Genomic DNA, 14,058 nt, shown 5'->3' on the forward strand with positions numbered 1-14,058 from the left:
TGAGAGATTTTCACTTCAACTATTATATTGTATCTCGTTTTACGCTTCAATTGCTTAACTTATCAACACACTAGACAATTCCTGAAACCCCTAAAGTCAATTGACACAACAATGCAAGTTCACCATGCCTCGGTTTGTGGATATATAATGAAATAGTGAAATCTACTGAATAAAAAGTTAACAAAACACGATTTACTGGATAGAAATTAACAAAACAGGAATTAAGAATCATCTCCTGAAATCTAATAATGAAAGTCTTGACATAAAAGGCATATCTGAAACTCAAAATCTATGTTAAATCAATATAGCAAAACAATTACTACTAGATACCAGTTTCAGTTAAGGGCAAGAGGAACATATTTCCTCAAGCTACAGTCTAGTAAATCAACCTATACAAAATTGATAATAAATACAGTACACCAGCACAATAAAAAAAAAAAAAAAAAAAATTGATTTTTAACCAAAAGTAAATACCTACATTTCATGATAAGTTCCTAACCAAATTTTGGTTGGCCCTCTAAACCTCGGTAAGAGTGTTTATAATAGGAACACACACTAAAGAACCTACATACCTTTTACCACCTTCGGAAAGTAAAGGTTTAGAAACACCAGTTCGGACATCATGTTCCATCCGTAAGTGTACCTTGCACCCAAACTTGTATTCGATGTTGGTTGAGATGGTTAACAAAAATCTCTGACCATCAAAGAACAATGGTCTAATATAAACTATGGGAATCCTCTCGGGATTTATCACATCTTTTCTCTTAACTTTCCACTTGTTGTTTTCATAATCATCGAGTACCCAAGTTACTATTTCATGTTTAGAGGTAGCAACTACAAGAATAACTTCATCTTCTAAAACTCCAAGCCAAGTACAATCCCGCCAATCTCTATCCACTTCAACCGCCATTACGCTCTTTGGTATTTCAATCATCCTACTCTCTTCTTTATCCAAATTGAATGCAATAATATATCCCTCTTCAGTTAACCAATGTATAATCCCTCGATAACAAACAGGAAGGATACGTCCGCATACAGAATATATATTCAACCCGTTAGTACCAAAGCTTATCATGGAAGACATGTTGGAGTCTCTCCAACGGCTTTTCTTTGGCAAAAAAGTCATGAATTTAAAAGCGTTGGTTGCTTCAATCAAACAAACCAGAGTGTAGTGATTATTACAGTCATACTGGCCGGAGGAAGTTGACCCACCAAAGATTATCCCGTAATTACAATGTAACTTTTTGTAGGGCTTTGGAATACGTTTTTTTTTCTTGGTCAAAGGGTTGTAGATGTAAATGCGGCCTCCAATCCCAACCATAAGAAGGCCACAGCAACTAGCAAAAATGGTTGATTCATTATACTTAACAGGTGGTAAACCTAGAGTAAAGGTGGTTTCACTAAGGAGATTGGGTGAAGGGCCATCAAAAGATAACAGAGCTACATTATCACCAAATGTTTTGGAAAACGTAATACATGTTTCCGAAGGAAAACTAGAAGCATCACGAGGTGTTTGTAGACTAGTGTGTTTGGCGACAAAGGAAGGATGGGAGATGAAGGAGTACCATCTTTTGTTGATAACTTTTAGTTGACCTAATGTTTTTGCAGGTAGTCTTATGAGGATTTCAGAAAGGAGATCGTCGTTTAGGTTGTCCACGAACGCTCTTGTCATTGTTGGGATGCCATTGCTGTTTTTGTTGTTGTTGGGTTTGAAGATGAGCATTGTATCATGGTGTTTGGCGAAGGTAACTAAAAATTGTTTCTGGAAGGTGAGAGGAAGCTGATGAAAACTTATGCATTTTCCACCTGCTTTTTCGATCCTTGCTCTTGCGGACTTAGTGAAACTCAAAGCCATGACATTCAATGGTGGTGGAAATGGAATTACCTCATCATCATCATAAACCCTAGTAGTAGTAGTGTCATCATCATCATCATCATCATAGGTGACTATACCAAAAAAAACCTACTATATGATTCCCATCGGCCGCCTCCTATTAATTATTGAGTAGTATCAAACACCAAATTAACAAACAATAATTCAACAACTTAGTAATAGATTGAGAGAGAGAGAAGGAAACAAATAAGTAGAGGTACCTGTTGGTTCATGTAGTTTATCAATCTGGAAATAGAAGCAGTCGTCGCCCTCATTGGATCCTTCTGTGCTTTCTCAATCAAACCTAATCTAGATGATGCTCCCTCCTCCTCCTCCATATAAAAACAGGATATGAATAGTAGTATTTGTTACTCGTAGCCGCAAATGGTTTTGATGGAGAAGACCAAAGATAGATTTTTTGAGCGAGAGAGGAACAGATTTTGGGTATTCTCTTTCAGGGTTTCAAATGGGCTTCATGTTCCTTAGGGTCCGTTTGATACATTAGAATGTGTGAGTAAGAAAATTAATTTCTTTCTCGTGGGTAAGAAAGTGAAGATTTTCTTTTATTAAGAACCAATGGTTCTCCCTGGGAAATTTTATAGGGTGCATCTATAGGCGCAACCCAAATTTCTCTTGGCTCTACACTTGACTCCCGCCACCTGTTTGCGCCGTTCTCAGACTGGCGCAGTCCGAGGCCCAAAACATTCCATTCTGACTGGGCCAAGGATCTAATCTGCATACGCCTTTTCTTTGTACTATCCAATTAATACAACACTTAGGTGCTGTTTGTTTTTTTATATTTTCAGATCTGAAATCTGAATTGGGTTCCAATTCAGATTTCAGATGTTTGTTTTTAGAATTTAAGAAAATCGGAAAATCTAGCTGAAAATGGTCAAGGTCTGAATTGGCTGAAAAAGAGCCCACAAATTCAGACTTCAAAACAAGTCTGAAATATAGGGTCAATTGCTGAAATTTATCAAAAGACTCTTCTGCCCCCATAAATAAAAAATCTTCCAACATTTTACTGCAACCAGTACCACCACCGCCACCACCACCAAGCCACCACCGCCGCCGCCACCACCACCAAGCCACCACCGCCACCAAAAACACAATAGGTTGTTTGGGAGACCACCACCAACAGAAAAACCATCACCACCACCAATAGACAACCCACCACCACCACCAACAGACAACCCACCACCACCACCAACAGACAACCCACCACCACCATCAACAGACAACCACCACACATGGGGAGCAACACGAACATAACACACAACGGGCACCGCCAACATAATAGAACCATCACACCAAGAAAATCGGTGAACCCTCGCCGGATCTAAAGAGGTTCGTCTTGTTCGAACCCTCGTCAGATCTGGCGAGGGTCACTAAACCATTTTCTTTGAAACCCTCGCCGGATCTGCGAGGGTTTAGCTTTTCCGATCTTTGCATAGAGAGAGAAAGAGGGAGAAAAGAAAGAGACAGATCCGGTGAGAGTTCTCTCCATCGTGAGAGAAAGAATCAGCGAGATCTTTTCATCGGTTAGAGGGAGAGAGATTCGGTGAGAGCTGCCATCGGTTAGAGAGGGAGAGAGAGATCAAGATAATATATTCGTCGGAGAGAGACTTCCGGCAAGAGGGCAAGACGGCAAGAAGAGGGAGAGCAGAGGAAAAAATAAAAAACCCTAGTTTTTACTACCTACCACTTTTATGCCCACGTTAAATGTCTGTTTGTTTTTTTGAAAGGCTTTGGGGCTTGTTTGGTTTAATTATATTAGTGAGGGATAAAATGGTCAATTTTTTTATTCAGACATACTGATTCAGATTTAGAAAACAGACATCCAATTAGTAAAACAATTCAGTCAATTCAGATTCAGCCAATTCAGTTCAGCCAATTCAGATTCAGCCAATTCAGATTCAGACACAACTAAAAAAACAAACAGCACCTTATATTAAAAAAAAAAAACTTAAAACCAAGGTTATGGAATGCTTCCACACCTTTTTAGTAGGTGATTCTTCTATCTATATCGTTTTGTTTGGATCAAAATAAGGTTTTCGGAGGAGAGGAATAAGAATTCTACCATGTAATTTGTGATGTTCACTAATGAATGAAATTATGGTTTTGATAAAAAAAAAATATAGGTAATTTTATTTAACCTGTGATAGGTTAGGTAGTAGTAGTGAAAGAGAGTTAGACATGTAAATTACTTCTAATGGAGTTATTTTCTATTTAATATTATCTTTGGGCTCCAAAATCATTGACCATGTGATTTTGGACCTAAAACCCATCCCCCTAAAAATTTCTTATAAATTCTTTAAAGGGCCTCAATAGCATAGTTCGCTTTAGGCCCACCGCAACTTAGGGTCGGTCCTGGTCATGTCTACCATAAGTTGTTCGATTGAAGAACTATATAAAGTCTACTAGAAGACCCAATGCTGGAATTGAATTTAAAGGCACAATTATCTGCAAATTTAGAGCACTTGAAGTTGTTTTGTTCTCATCAAGATGACCTAGTTTGACAAATCCTTCAATTTAGAGCACCTCAAGATGTTGCGAGTATAATAGCTGCTTGGCCTCAGAATTTGGGTCCGAGTGAGACTTCCAGAAGATTCTAGAAAAGTGAATTTTACCATCTTATCACGAACTTCCATGGCATGTCCTCGTGTCAGCGGAATTCTTGCTCTGGTGCGAGCAATCCACCCTTCGTGGAGCCTAGCTGCTGTTAAATCTGCAATCATGACAACAGCTGCATTCATTGATAATTATCGTAAGCCCCTCATAGATGGAGCAGAAGGGCCGAAACCAGTCGAACTTTTTGCAACGGGAGCTAGACAAGTAAACCCAGAAAGAGCAATAAATCCTGTGTTGGTTTATGATACAAGGCCTGACAAGAATATATATATAACTCATCTCCGTGTTCTTGGATACGCAAGATCAGAAATTTTCACAATTAGTCATCATAGTGTTAATTGCCATGAGATTATTAAGAAACACTGAGGTTTTAGCCTCAACTATCCACCATGACTGTGATTTTCGGAAACGGGAGGATGAGAACTATGCTACAAAGGCGATTAACAAATGTGGGTTATCCTAATTCGACATACTTAGTGGAGATAAACGCACCTGAAGTAGTGAAGATTAGAGTTAAACCAAAACATTTGCTGCAGGTCTTATGTTTATAATAGGAACACACGCTAAATAATGTAAGAAAGATGAAATACTATTATACTTAATAGGTGGTAAACCTAGAGTAAAGGTGATTTCACTAAGGAGATTAGGTGAAGGGCGGTCGAAAGATGACAAAGTGATATTATCACCAAATGTTTTCGAAAATAAAATACATGTTTCCGAAAGAAAACTAGAAGCATCACGAGGTGTTTGAAGACTAGTGTGTTTGAAGACTAGTAGTGTGTTTGGTGACAAAAGAAGGATGAGAGATGAAGGAGTAGCATCTTTTGTTGATAACTTTTAGTCGACCTAATGTTTTTGCAGGCAGTCTTATCAGGATTTGACAAGGGAGGTCGTCGTTTAGGTTGTCCACGAACGCTCTTGTCATTGTTAGGATACAGTAAGAGGTGGTGTACCAATCGGTAAAAACCTTCTCCCTCAAACTTTTGGGAAGAGCAGAAAACTTCTCTTTTCAAGCTTCAACGGTGAATCAGGAAAAAAAATCAAACTAATATAACCTTATTAAGTCTAACTCCCTCTTCCTCCTTTCTTCTTCTTTGACCTCTCTTATTCGAACTTTGACACTCTCTAGGTTTCTCTTTTTCCACCCTCTCTTCCTCTCTATCTATGCTAGAAGACAAATGTATTCATATTTTACACCTTTGAGTTTCAAAACCCAAATAACTTTGTAAACAGAAGGACTTCACCATCTTCGAAATAGCTTCAATATTACATGGAAATCTGATGGTTTGAATATTGAACTCGGAAAAGACCTTCCCATTGTATATCATCAAATGAGACTGCATAGCGATATAGAAGTAGACCTAACAACACATTAAAGTAAAATAGAAGAGTAATGTGTAGTTCAAGATACATATAGATTTTGAAATAAGTGAGAGGTGAATCAATCAATACTACTAGTTTTTCAAAAACATTTTCCTTGAACTTTTGAAATGAGCTAATATCTGAAAAACTTCTCTCCGCTTATTCTTGCAGCTAGTTCTTCGATAACTTGTAACACTTCTATGTTGCTTATATATATAATTGACAATAATCCATAAAACTTCAAAGAGGTACAGTTCCACAAGGGAAAAAAGGAAACTATTGTGCAATTCATAATTAAATACTGTACCCAGTAAAATAAAAAAAATAAAATTGATTTTTAACCAAAAGTAAATACCTAAAATTTCAGTTGTCCCTCTAAACCTCAGTAAGAGTGCTTGTAATAGGAACACACAGTAAAGAACCTGCACAAGATGTACCTTCGGAAAGTAAAGGTTTTGAAACACCAGTTCGGACATCATGTTCCATCCGAAGATGTACATAGTACCCTATCTTGTAGGGGATGTTGGTTAAGATGTTTAACAAAAATCTCTGACCATCAAAGAACAATGGTCTAATATAAACTATGGGGACACCCCCAGGATTTATGACATCTTTTCTCTTAATTTTCCACTTGTTGTTTTCATAATCATGGAGTACCCAAGTTACTATTTCATGTTTAGAGGTAACCACTACAAGAATAACTTCATCTTCTAAAACTCCGAGCCAAGTCCAATTACACCAATCTCTGTCCACTTCAAACGTCGTTACGCTCTTTGGTATTTCAATCATCCTATTCTCTTCTTTATCCACATCGAATGCAATAATATATCCCTCACGAGTTAACCAATGTATAATCCCTCGATTACTAACAGGAATAATTTCTCTACATATAGAATCTCTTTTCAAGCCGTTAGTACCAAATTTTATCCTCGGAGACTTGTTAGAGTCTCTCCAACGGTTTTTCTTTGGCAAAAAAATCATGAATTTAAAAGCCTTGTAACCTTGAAGCAAACAAACCAGAGTGTAGTGATTATTATAGTCATACTGGCCGGAGGAAGTTGACCCATGGAAGATCATTCCGTAATGAGGAAATAAGATTCTGTAGGGAGATGGAATACATTTACTTTTCTTGGTTAAAGGGTTGCAGATGAAACCGGTGTATCGGGTCTGAACAATAAGAAGGCCACGACCACTAGCATTAAAAAATGGTCGAGGAACAATGGTTGGTCTACCGTAGTTATCAAGTAAGCTTAGGGTAAAGGTGGTTTCACTAAGGAGATTGGGTGAAGGGCAATCAAAAGATAACAGAGTGGTAAGACGTTCAGATGATTGGGAAATAAAAGTAGAATGACCTCGAGTTGTTTGAAGACTAGTGTGTTTATTTACAAAGGAAGGATGAGAGATGAAAGAGTACCATCTTTTGTTGATAACTTTTAATTGTCCTAATGTTTTTGCAGACAGTCTTACGAGGATTTCACAGAGGAGATCGTCGTTGTCCATGACCAGTCCTGTCATTGTTGCGATACGGTAGTAATATTCTGCAAAAAAAAAAGAGAAAGAGATAAAAAAAACTAGTTATAGATAGATAATCAAATCATGGGATGGGAGAAGAATAAAGTATGTATTATAGAATAGAATATGAGTAGTATAATAAACCCTAGCTGGCTGCTAGTACCTCCTTGTATACTCCTTCCGACATTCCTCATGGTTGTTTGGTTACTACTACTACTAATATTGTTGTTGTTGTTGGGTTTGAAGATAAACATTGTATCATGGTGTTTGGGGAAGGTAAATAAAAACTGTTTCTGGAAGGTGAGAGGAAGCTGATGAAAACTTAGGCATTTTCCACCTGCTTTTTCGATCCTAGCTCTTGCGGCGTTAGTGAAACTCAAAGCCAAGACATTCAATGGTGGTGGAAATGGAATTACCTCATCATCATCATCAACATTAACCCCCCTAGGCCTAGTAGTAGTAGTAGTAGTAGTGTCATCATCATCATCGTCGGCGACGGTGACTATACCAAAAAAACCTATTATATGATTCCCCTCGGCCTCGGCCTCGTCCTATTAATTGTTTGAGTAAGTAGGGATTAATAATCAAACACACCAAATTAATCATAATCGGCAACTTATTATTAGAGAGAGAGAGAGAGAGAGAGAGAGAGAGAGAGAGAGAGAGAGAGAGGGAAATTGGTAATCAAGTGGAAAAAAAAGGAAGAAATTAAATTTAGTTACCTGTTCGTTCATGTAGGTTATGAATGTGGAAATAGACGCCGTCGGCGTTGTCGTCCTCATTAGATACTTCTTTGCTTTCTCAATTAAACCTAATCTAGATGCTCCCTCCCTCCCTCCCTCCCTCCTGATAAAAAGAGGATATGAATAGTAGTACTAGTAGTATTTGTTACTTGTAGAGATAGGAAAGGGAAAGATCGATTTTTTGGTTTTGGTTTTGATGGAGAAGAGAGAGAAAGATCGATTTTTTGGCAGAGATGGGAAATAGAGATAGGAGAGATATATGTAGGAAAAACATGCTATGCGTGGCACACCTCGCGGCTGAATCTGTGCCCGACACATCAACAGGCCGGTCGGAATTCAGTGGGGAGATATGCCAGGTATAACATCATGGTTTTTTTTTTTTTTGAATATGATAAGCGGGAGAAGCCCGAAACGGATACAAAGAAAAAGAAATCAAAAAATATCAAAGAAATCAAATTACATCATATCATTAGCCCCACCCTTTCCTCATTCTCACTGTTCCTCTGGAGTCCGCATTAACAATATTGACTAATTCCACTGGAAGTTGACTAATATTCAAGTGGGTTACCCCCGGTCCGAGCTTCATCTTCGACAGGAAATCAGCAGCCTGATTGGCTTCTCTATAGACATGAAAAACCCGAAAACTCCGGAATTGACTCTGAAGCCTCTGAACTCTCTTCCACAGACGCCTCGCCCTCCATGGTAATTTCTGATGTGGTTTTGCTAGAAGTAACTTGATATTCATCGAGTCAAGACCAAGTTCAACTTCCTGCAATCCGGCATTGAGTGCTAACTCCAATCCCAACTCAACACCCTGTAGCTCGTGTATGAAGATAGTCTGTCTATCAACCTGACCTGTGGCTGCTCTCACAACAGTCCCCTCCGAGTCTCGAATAATGGCTCCATACCCCGCCTCCACCTCGTTGAGTGCACCATCCGTGTTAATCATGTATCTCCCCGCCGTCGGCCGAGTCCATTTACATGAGATATAAATCGGCTTTTGGAGAAGGATTGTAAGATTCCAGCGATTGATGGTTCTTCGATTCTCCTCTGTATCTTCAAACCGTTTGGTTACGGTATTCAGCTTGATCCTCACTTCATCACAAATAGTGTGTATAATCATTCCCGGTGACATCACATTACTTCTAAATATCCTATTATTCCGCTCCTTCCAAATATGATAGACATAGGCATTTAGAAGCATACGACCCACTCGGGCAGCAATAGAAATCCCACCAAAGTGATTAATACACCACTGTAGCTCCTCTTCCCAATCAGCAGCACATACTCTCTGAAATCCCATCTTGAGTAATAGCGATTCCCATATAATCTTTGTGGCCGAACAACCAAAGAATAAGTGAAAATCCGTTTCTTCATTTCCCCCACAGAATACACATGTAGTGTCTATATTCATACCCCAACTAGCCAGTAGCGATCTGGTTTTGAGGCGTCTTCGACAGGCAAGCCACGTGATGAAGCAATGTTTGGGTATACCACCCGGTGACCATACTAAGGGAGTCCAGCTCAATCGAGTTCCTCTAGGTCGGATTACTTCATACGTCTCTTTGAGAGTAAACTCTCCATTCTGGCTGGGCATCCAGACCACCTCATCTTTGAGGGTACTATCTACCACCACATCTCTTGCCTCGACCGCGATAGTCCCTAACAAAGCTGCAGTACGAGTTGGGAAAACCCAGTCTGACTGCCAAATAAACTGAGAGACTCTTACCTCTAAATGTAGGTGAGAGTTATATCTATACCCCTCTTTAAATGCATCAAAGAGAAGCTCGCGAGGATGCCACAAATCAGTCCAGAATTTGGTATCACGACCGTCTCCCAAAGAAGTACCAATAAGTCGCCGGGCCGTTGGCCTGCTGCCTAGAATCCGACGCCAACACCATGAACTATTACTCGGAGCTGAAAGAGTCCAGAAGTGCTGGTCTTTGATAAGATTACTTCTCACCCAATCGGCCCACAGGGTCGGCTTACCACTAACCAAATCCCATATGTGTTGCAGATTTGACGCCTCGAAAAGCTTCTCGATATTGCGAAATCCAAGCCCTCCTTCGTCAGTTGGGTAACATAAGTTTTCCCAGCCAATGGGAGCTTTCTTACACCCCATATCAGCACCCGACCAAAGAAACTTACTAAAGATGGAGTTGATGTCGTTCATAACTCTTTTGGGAATAACAAACACCGCTGCCCAATATAATAACATGCTATTCAAAACCACCTTAATGAGAAGAACACGTCCCGCAAACGATAAAAAACGACTCTTCCAAGACTGGATTCGTCCCTTGATTTTATCGATTAGCGGGATGCAGTGATTATAGGTAAGACGAGAAGATATAAGGGGCAATCCCAGGTATCGAATAGGCAGAGAACCAGTACCAAATTCCAGGATGGTAGTAATATCCCTCTGACCTTGAGTCGAAAGACCAGCAAAGAAGATGGTGCTCTTGAGCACGTTGGCCTGCAACCCCGTCGCCCGATGAAAACCAGTTAGCACACCTTTTAGAGATTGAGCCGAACCCGTGTCTCCTCGAAAGAAGACCATAAGGTCGTCTGCAAAACATAGGTGAGTAACCTTCGGGACTAGACACTGAGGGTGTAGCAGAAACCGACCTGCCCTTTCCTCACGATCAATAAGAACCGCGAATAACTCCATCATTAAAACAAACAAATATGGAGATATCGGACATCCTTGCCGTAAACCCCGTTTCCCATCAAAATAACCATGGGCTTCACCATTGACCAATATAGAGAACTTAGACGTAGTAACACAAGCCCGTATCCATTCTATAAATATCCTTGGAAAATGGAACCTACCAAGGACTGAGAATAGTGAAGACCAACGGACTGTGTCATACGCCTTCTTAAGGTCAATCTTAACCGTACACCGAGCTGGACCAGTGGGTCGATGGTAATTCCGGACAATCTCATGGGCTAGCATGATGTTGTCCTGGATGGTACGACCAGAAATAAAGGCTGACTGGTTCGGACTGATCATCGAATAAATAACTCCCTTCAGTCGAATAGTGAGTATCTTGGTAATGCATTTATACAACACATTACAACAAGATATAGGTCTAAAATCTGAAACTGAAGAAGCATTATCGATTTTAGGAATAAGAGTCACAAAAGTAGAATTTACCTCTTTGAGAAGTTTTCCAGAGCTGAAGAAATTCTGAATAGCCTCCACAAAGTCATCTCCCACAATCGACCAACACGCCTTAAAAAAGTGGGAAGAGAATCCATCCGGCCCCGGCGATCGATCAGAACCAATAGTTTGCAAAGCATCATATATTTCATCTCTAGTCACCCTCATAGTAAGAAAAGTTCCTTCAGCTTCCGTCAGCGGGCGTGAGAACTCCACATTAGATATGTGATCTAATGCTTCATTATCCTCATCCTCTCGACCGAATAAGTCCCGATAGAAATCCACACACATATTAGCTATTGCCACTGGATCCTCAGCCACCGAACCATCCTCTCTGGTAAGTCGAGTGATTGCGTTCCGAGACTTCCGCTCCTTAATAGAGTTGTGGAAATAAGCTGTATTGCTGTCATCGAGTGTGAGCCAGTCAACTTTAGCACGTTGTCGGAGCATTGCTGTTTCAGCCCGTACAACGTTACTATAGTTTTCAGTAGCTACTCTCTCTTGCCTCCGTAAACCTGGGTTTGCTGGGTCTCCCTGCAATCGAACCTGCACTGAATGTAAAAAATTCCGGTTAATGGTTACCTGGTTCGTCACCCCATTGAACCGATCTTTCTTCCATTCATTCAACCGAGCCTTCAAAGCTTTGAGTTTTGTCACCATACGAAACATCGGATTACCCCGCACTGACACCTTCCATACATCAGCAACAAGAGCTCGAAACGTAGGATCCTCCGTCCAGGCATTGAAGAACCGAAACGGAGTACGCCGGTGTATGTTGGTTGCAGCAAGCGGTATAATTATAGGAGAGTGATCTGAGTCCCCAGGCGGTGGAAAATCTGCTTTAGCTAGAGGAAAGCAGGTCAACCAACTACTGTTAATAAGAGCCCGATCAATCTTGGAACTGACATTAGCAACTCCCATCTGCCTGTTAGACCATGTATAGAAACAACCTGTAAACGGGCAATCGAACAGTCCCAAATCGGTAACGCAGTCGAACATCTCGTTGGAGCCTTGAGATGGTGAGCTATTACCACCTATCTTCTCATTAGCCAGCATCGTGGTATTAAAGTCACCTAGCACTAGCCATGGAGCCTCAGAACCCAGCATGAGAAACTCAAGGTCCCTCCAAAGCTCCCGGCGATGAACAGTGTTATTACTACCATACACCACTGCCAAATGAAAGCCCGAACCATCTGGAAACCGAACGTCACCTGCAATAACTTGCCCTCCTACGTAGGACACATTGAAAGCAACCCTACTCGGGTCCCATCCAATCCAAATCCGTCCACCGGGCACTACCACATAGTTATCAATAAAAGACCAGTTGGAATTAAGACTTCGCTGAATACGAGTCTTATTAACCTCCTGGACATGAGTTTCTAACAATCCACACAAATTGATTTTATTCAGTCTCACAAAATCACGTACACTCTTCGTACGGAGAGCGTCATTAAGTCCTCTCACGTTCCAACATGCAAGATTTATCATTAAATAACTATTGAGGGTTAATTCCGACCTCCTCAGAGGTCTCTAGACAGTTCTCTTGTCCCGAATTTAGCAACATAGGGGTATGATCAGTTAGGGATTTATCCCCTAATACGTTGCCCTCATGACAATTAGGGTCCATTTCCGAGTCTTCCTCTCCTTGTTCACGATTAAAAGAATCAATATGAAAATCATCGGATTGAGATAAAGCCGAAAAAGAATTACCTGCAAGTAGGTTTTGCTGCAATGGTTTCCCATGTAACAAGTCGTTTCTCTTTGCTATCTTCCTACGTTGCTGGTTGTGTTTTTCCGAGTGACCTATTCCAACACTAAACGTATTAGATTTCGACTTGACTACTGACCAACCTTCTTCTATTTCTCGGTTTTCATCCATGCTATTTGGACCTGAATCCCGAGTATTAGCTATTGCTGGTCTCTTCCGTCCCCCACTTCTTCGGCTTATGTTGTTCCTCCATTCAGATTGGTTACCTTCTTGTCGCCCATTTGCATTTGGGTTGCATTGTGTACCTTGTGACCTCGAACCTGATCGAATCTTGGAACTAGTAACTCCCATTATGTTTTCAATAGGTTTGGACTGACCCCGAACAGCAGCACTTGTGGCTACATTAGTTTTCGGTTGTTTCGGGCATATCACCTCATCATGTCCAAAAACACAACAAACCCCACACTTAGTCGGTTTCCAAGAGTACTCTACTTGAACCTGAACTATATGTTCTAGTTCTCCATCTTCAACTTCAATGTATATTTCATCGGGTAATTCTTGATCAGCTCCAACTTCCACACATACACGAGCGAAGGCCATTCGCTCTTTTGATTCCGTACGACTATCCTGCATTAAAGGGGTACCCAGAACACTAGCAATATTTGAAATTCCATCCGGATTCCAGAAAAGGAGGGGTATATTACGTAGGTTAACCCATACTGGGATTTTCCTCATTTCTTGGAGCTCCTTTTCGACATTAAACCGCCATGGTCTTACCACAAAAAGCCCTCCGGCAATGAAAATAGGTTCAAATTCCATTGCACGTCTTCTATCTTCGGGGGAAGTGAAGTGAATGACGTAAGCCGAAGTACCATGCACTGTTAGCTTCATACTACCCTTCGGATTCCATTTCTTCAGCAAAACACTTTGAACTAACCCGTAGGGCAATCTTTCACCAACAAAACCACCAATGAGAATGTCCTCGAATGACTTAATTTCGTTAGCAAAATCTGATACTTTGAGTTTTGCTACAAATCGATCATTCTTTTTGGTTGGAGGAACATACCTC

General features: G+C 40.5%; 2 protein-coding genes and 1 pseudogene across 3 annotated transcripts; 1 reads left to right on the top strand and 2 right to left on the bottom strand.

Moving 5' to 3' along the window:
- Positions 1-272: 272 nt before the first annotated feature.
- On the bottom strand, positions 273-2,352 carry LOC147550905 (putative F-box/LRR-repeat/kelch-repeat protein At1g11620). The gene is made up of 2 exons (XM_086665342.1): positions 2,095-2,352; positions 273-1,991 (listed from the first exon to the last, which is right to left on the bottom strand). The coding sequence occupies exon 2, from the start codon at positions 1,853-1,855 to the stop codon at positions 518-520; it is 1,338 nt and encodes a 445-aa protein (XP_086521468.1). The 5' UTR covers positions 1,856-1,991; positions 2,095-2,352; the 3' UTR covers positions 273-517.
- Positions 2,353-4,309: 1,957 nt separating this feature from the next.
- Positions 4,310-8,440, bottom strand: LOC147550906 (F-box protein CPR1-like). Of its 2 annotated transcripts, XM_086672161.1 has the most exons (4): positions 8,101-8,440; positions 7,542-7,929; positions 6,222-7,404; positions 4,310-4,601 (listed from the first exon to the last, which is right to left on the bottom strand). In XM_086672161.1, the coding sequence occupies exons 1-3, from the start codon at positions 8,158-8,160 to the stop codon at positions 6,242-6,244; spliced, it is 1,611 nt and encodes a 536-aa protein (XP_086528287.1). In that variant the 5' UTR covers positions 8,161-8,440; the 3' UTR covers positions 4,310-4,601; positions 6,222-6,241. The 2 variants fall into 2 exon arrangements, with proteins under 2 accessions (XP_086528287.1, XP_086528286.1); XM_086672160.1 differs by lacking the exon at positions 4,310-4,601 and having other exon boundaries at positions 6,052-7,404.
- On the top strand, positions 4,523-4,870 carry LOC147550907 (subtilisin-like protease SBT1.2 pseudogene; annotated as a pseudogene).
- Positions 8,441-14,058: the final 5,618 nt, after the last annotated feature.

This window comes from Eschscholzia californica, unplaced genomic scaffold (genome assembly GCF_041429995.1).
Source record: "Eschscholzia californica isolate CP2 unplaced genomic scaffold, dmEscCali1.0.p SCAF_3, whole genome shotgun sequence".
NCBI classification, from domain to species: Eukaryota; Viridiplantae; Streptophyta; class Magnoliopsida; order Ranunculales; family Papaveraceae; genus Eschscholzia; species Eschscholzia californica.

Bases quoted from the DNA above. Each gene is read 5' to 3' on its own strand.
- LOC147550906 (XM_086672161.1), bottom strand. From the start codon at position 8,160: ATGAGGACGACAACGCCGACGGCGTCTATTTCCACATTCATAACCTAC. The intron at 7,930-8,100 runs GTAACTAAATTT...AACAATTAATAG, and splicing joins TAACCTACATGAACGAACAG to GACGAGGCCGAGGCCGAGGG. The intron at 7,405-7,541 runs GTACTAGCAGCC...TTTTTTTTGCAG, and splicing joins CGGAAGGAGTATACAAGGAG to AATATTACTACCGTATCGCA.
- LOC147550905 (XM_086665342.1), bottom strand. From the start codon at position 1,855: ATGGCTTTGAGTTTCACTAAGTCCGCAAGAGCAAGGATCGAAAAAGCA.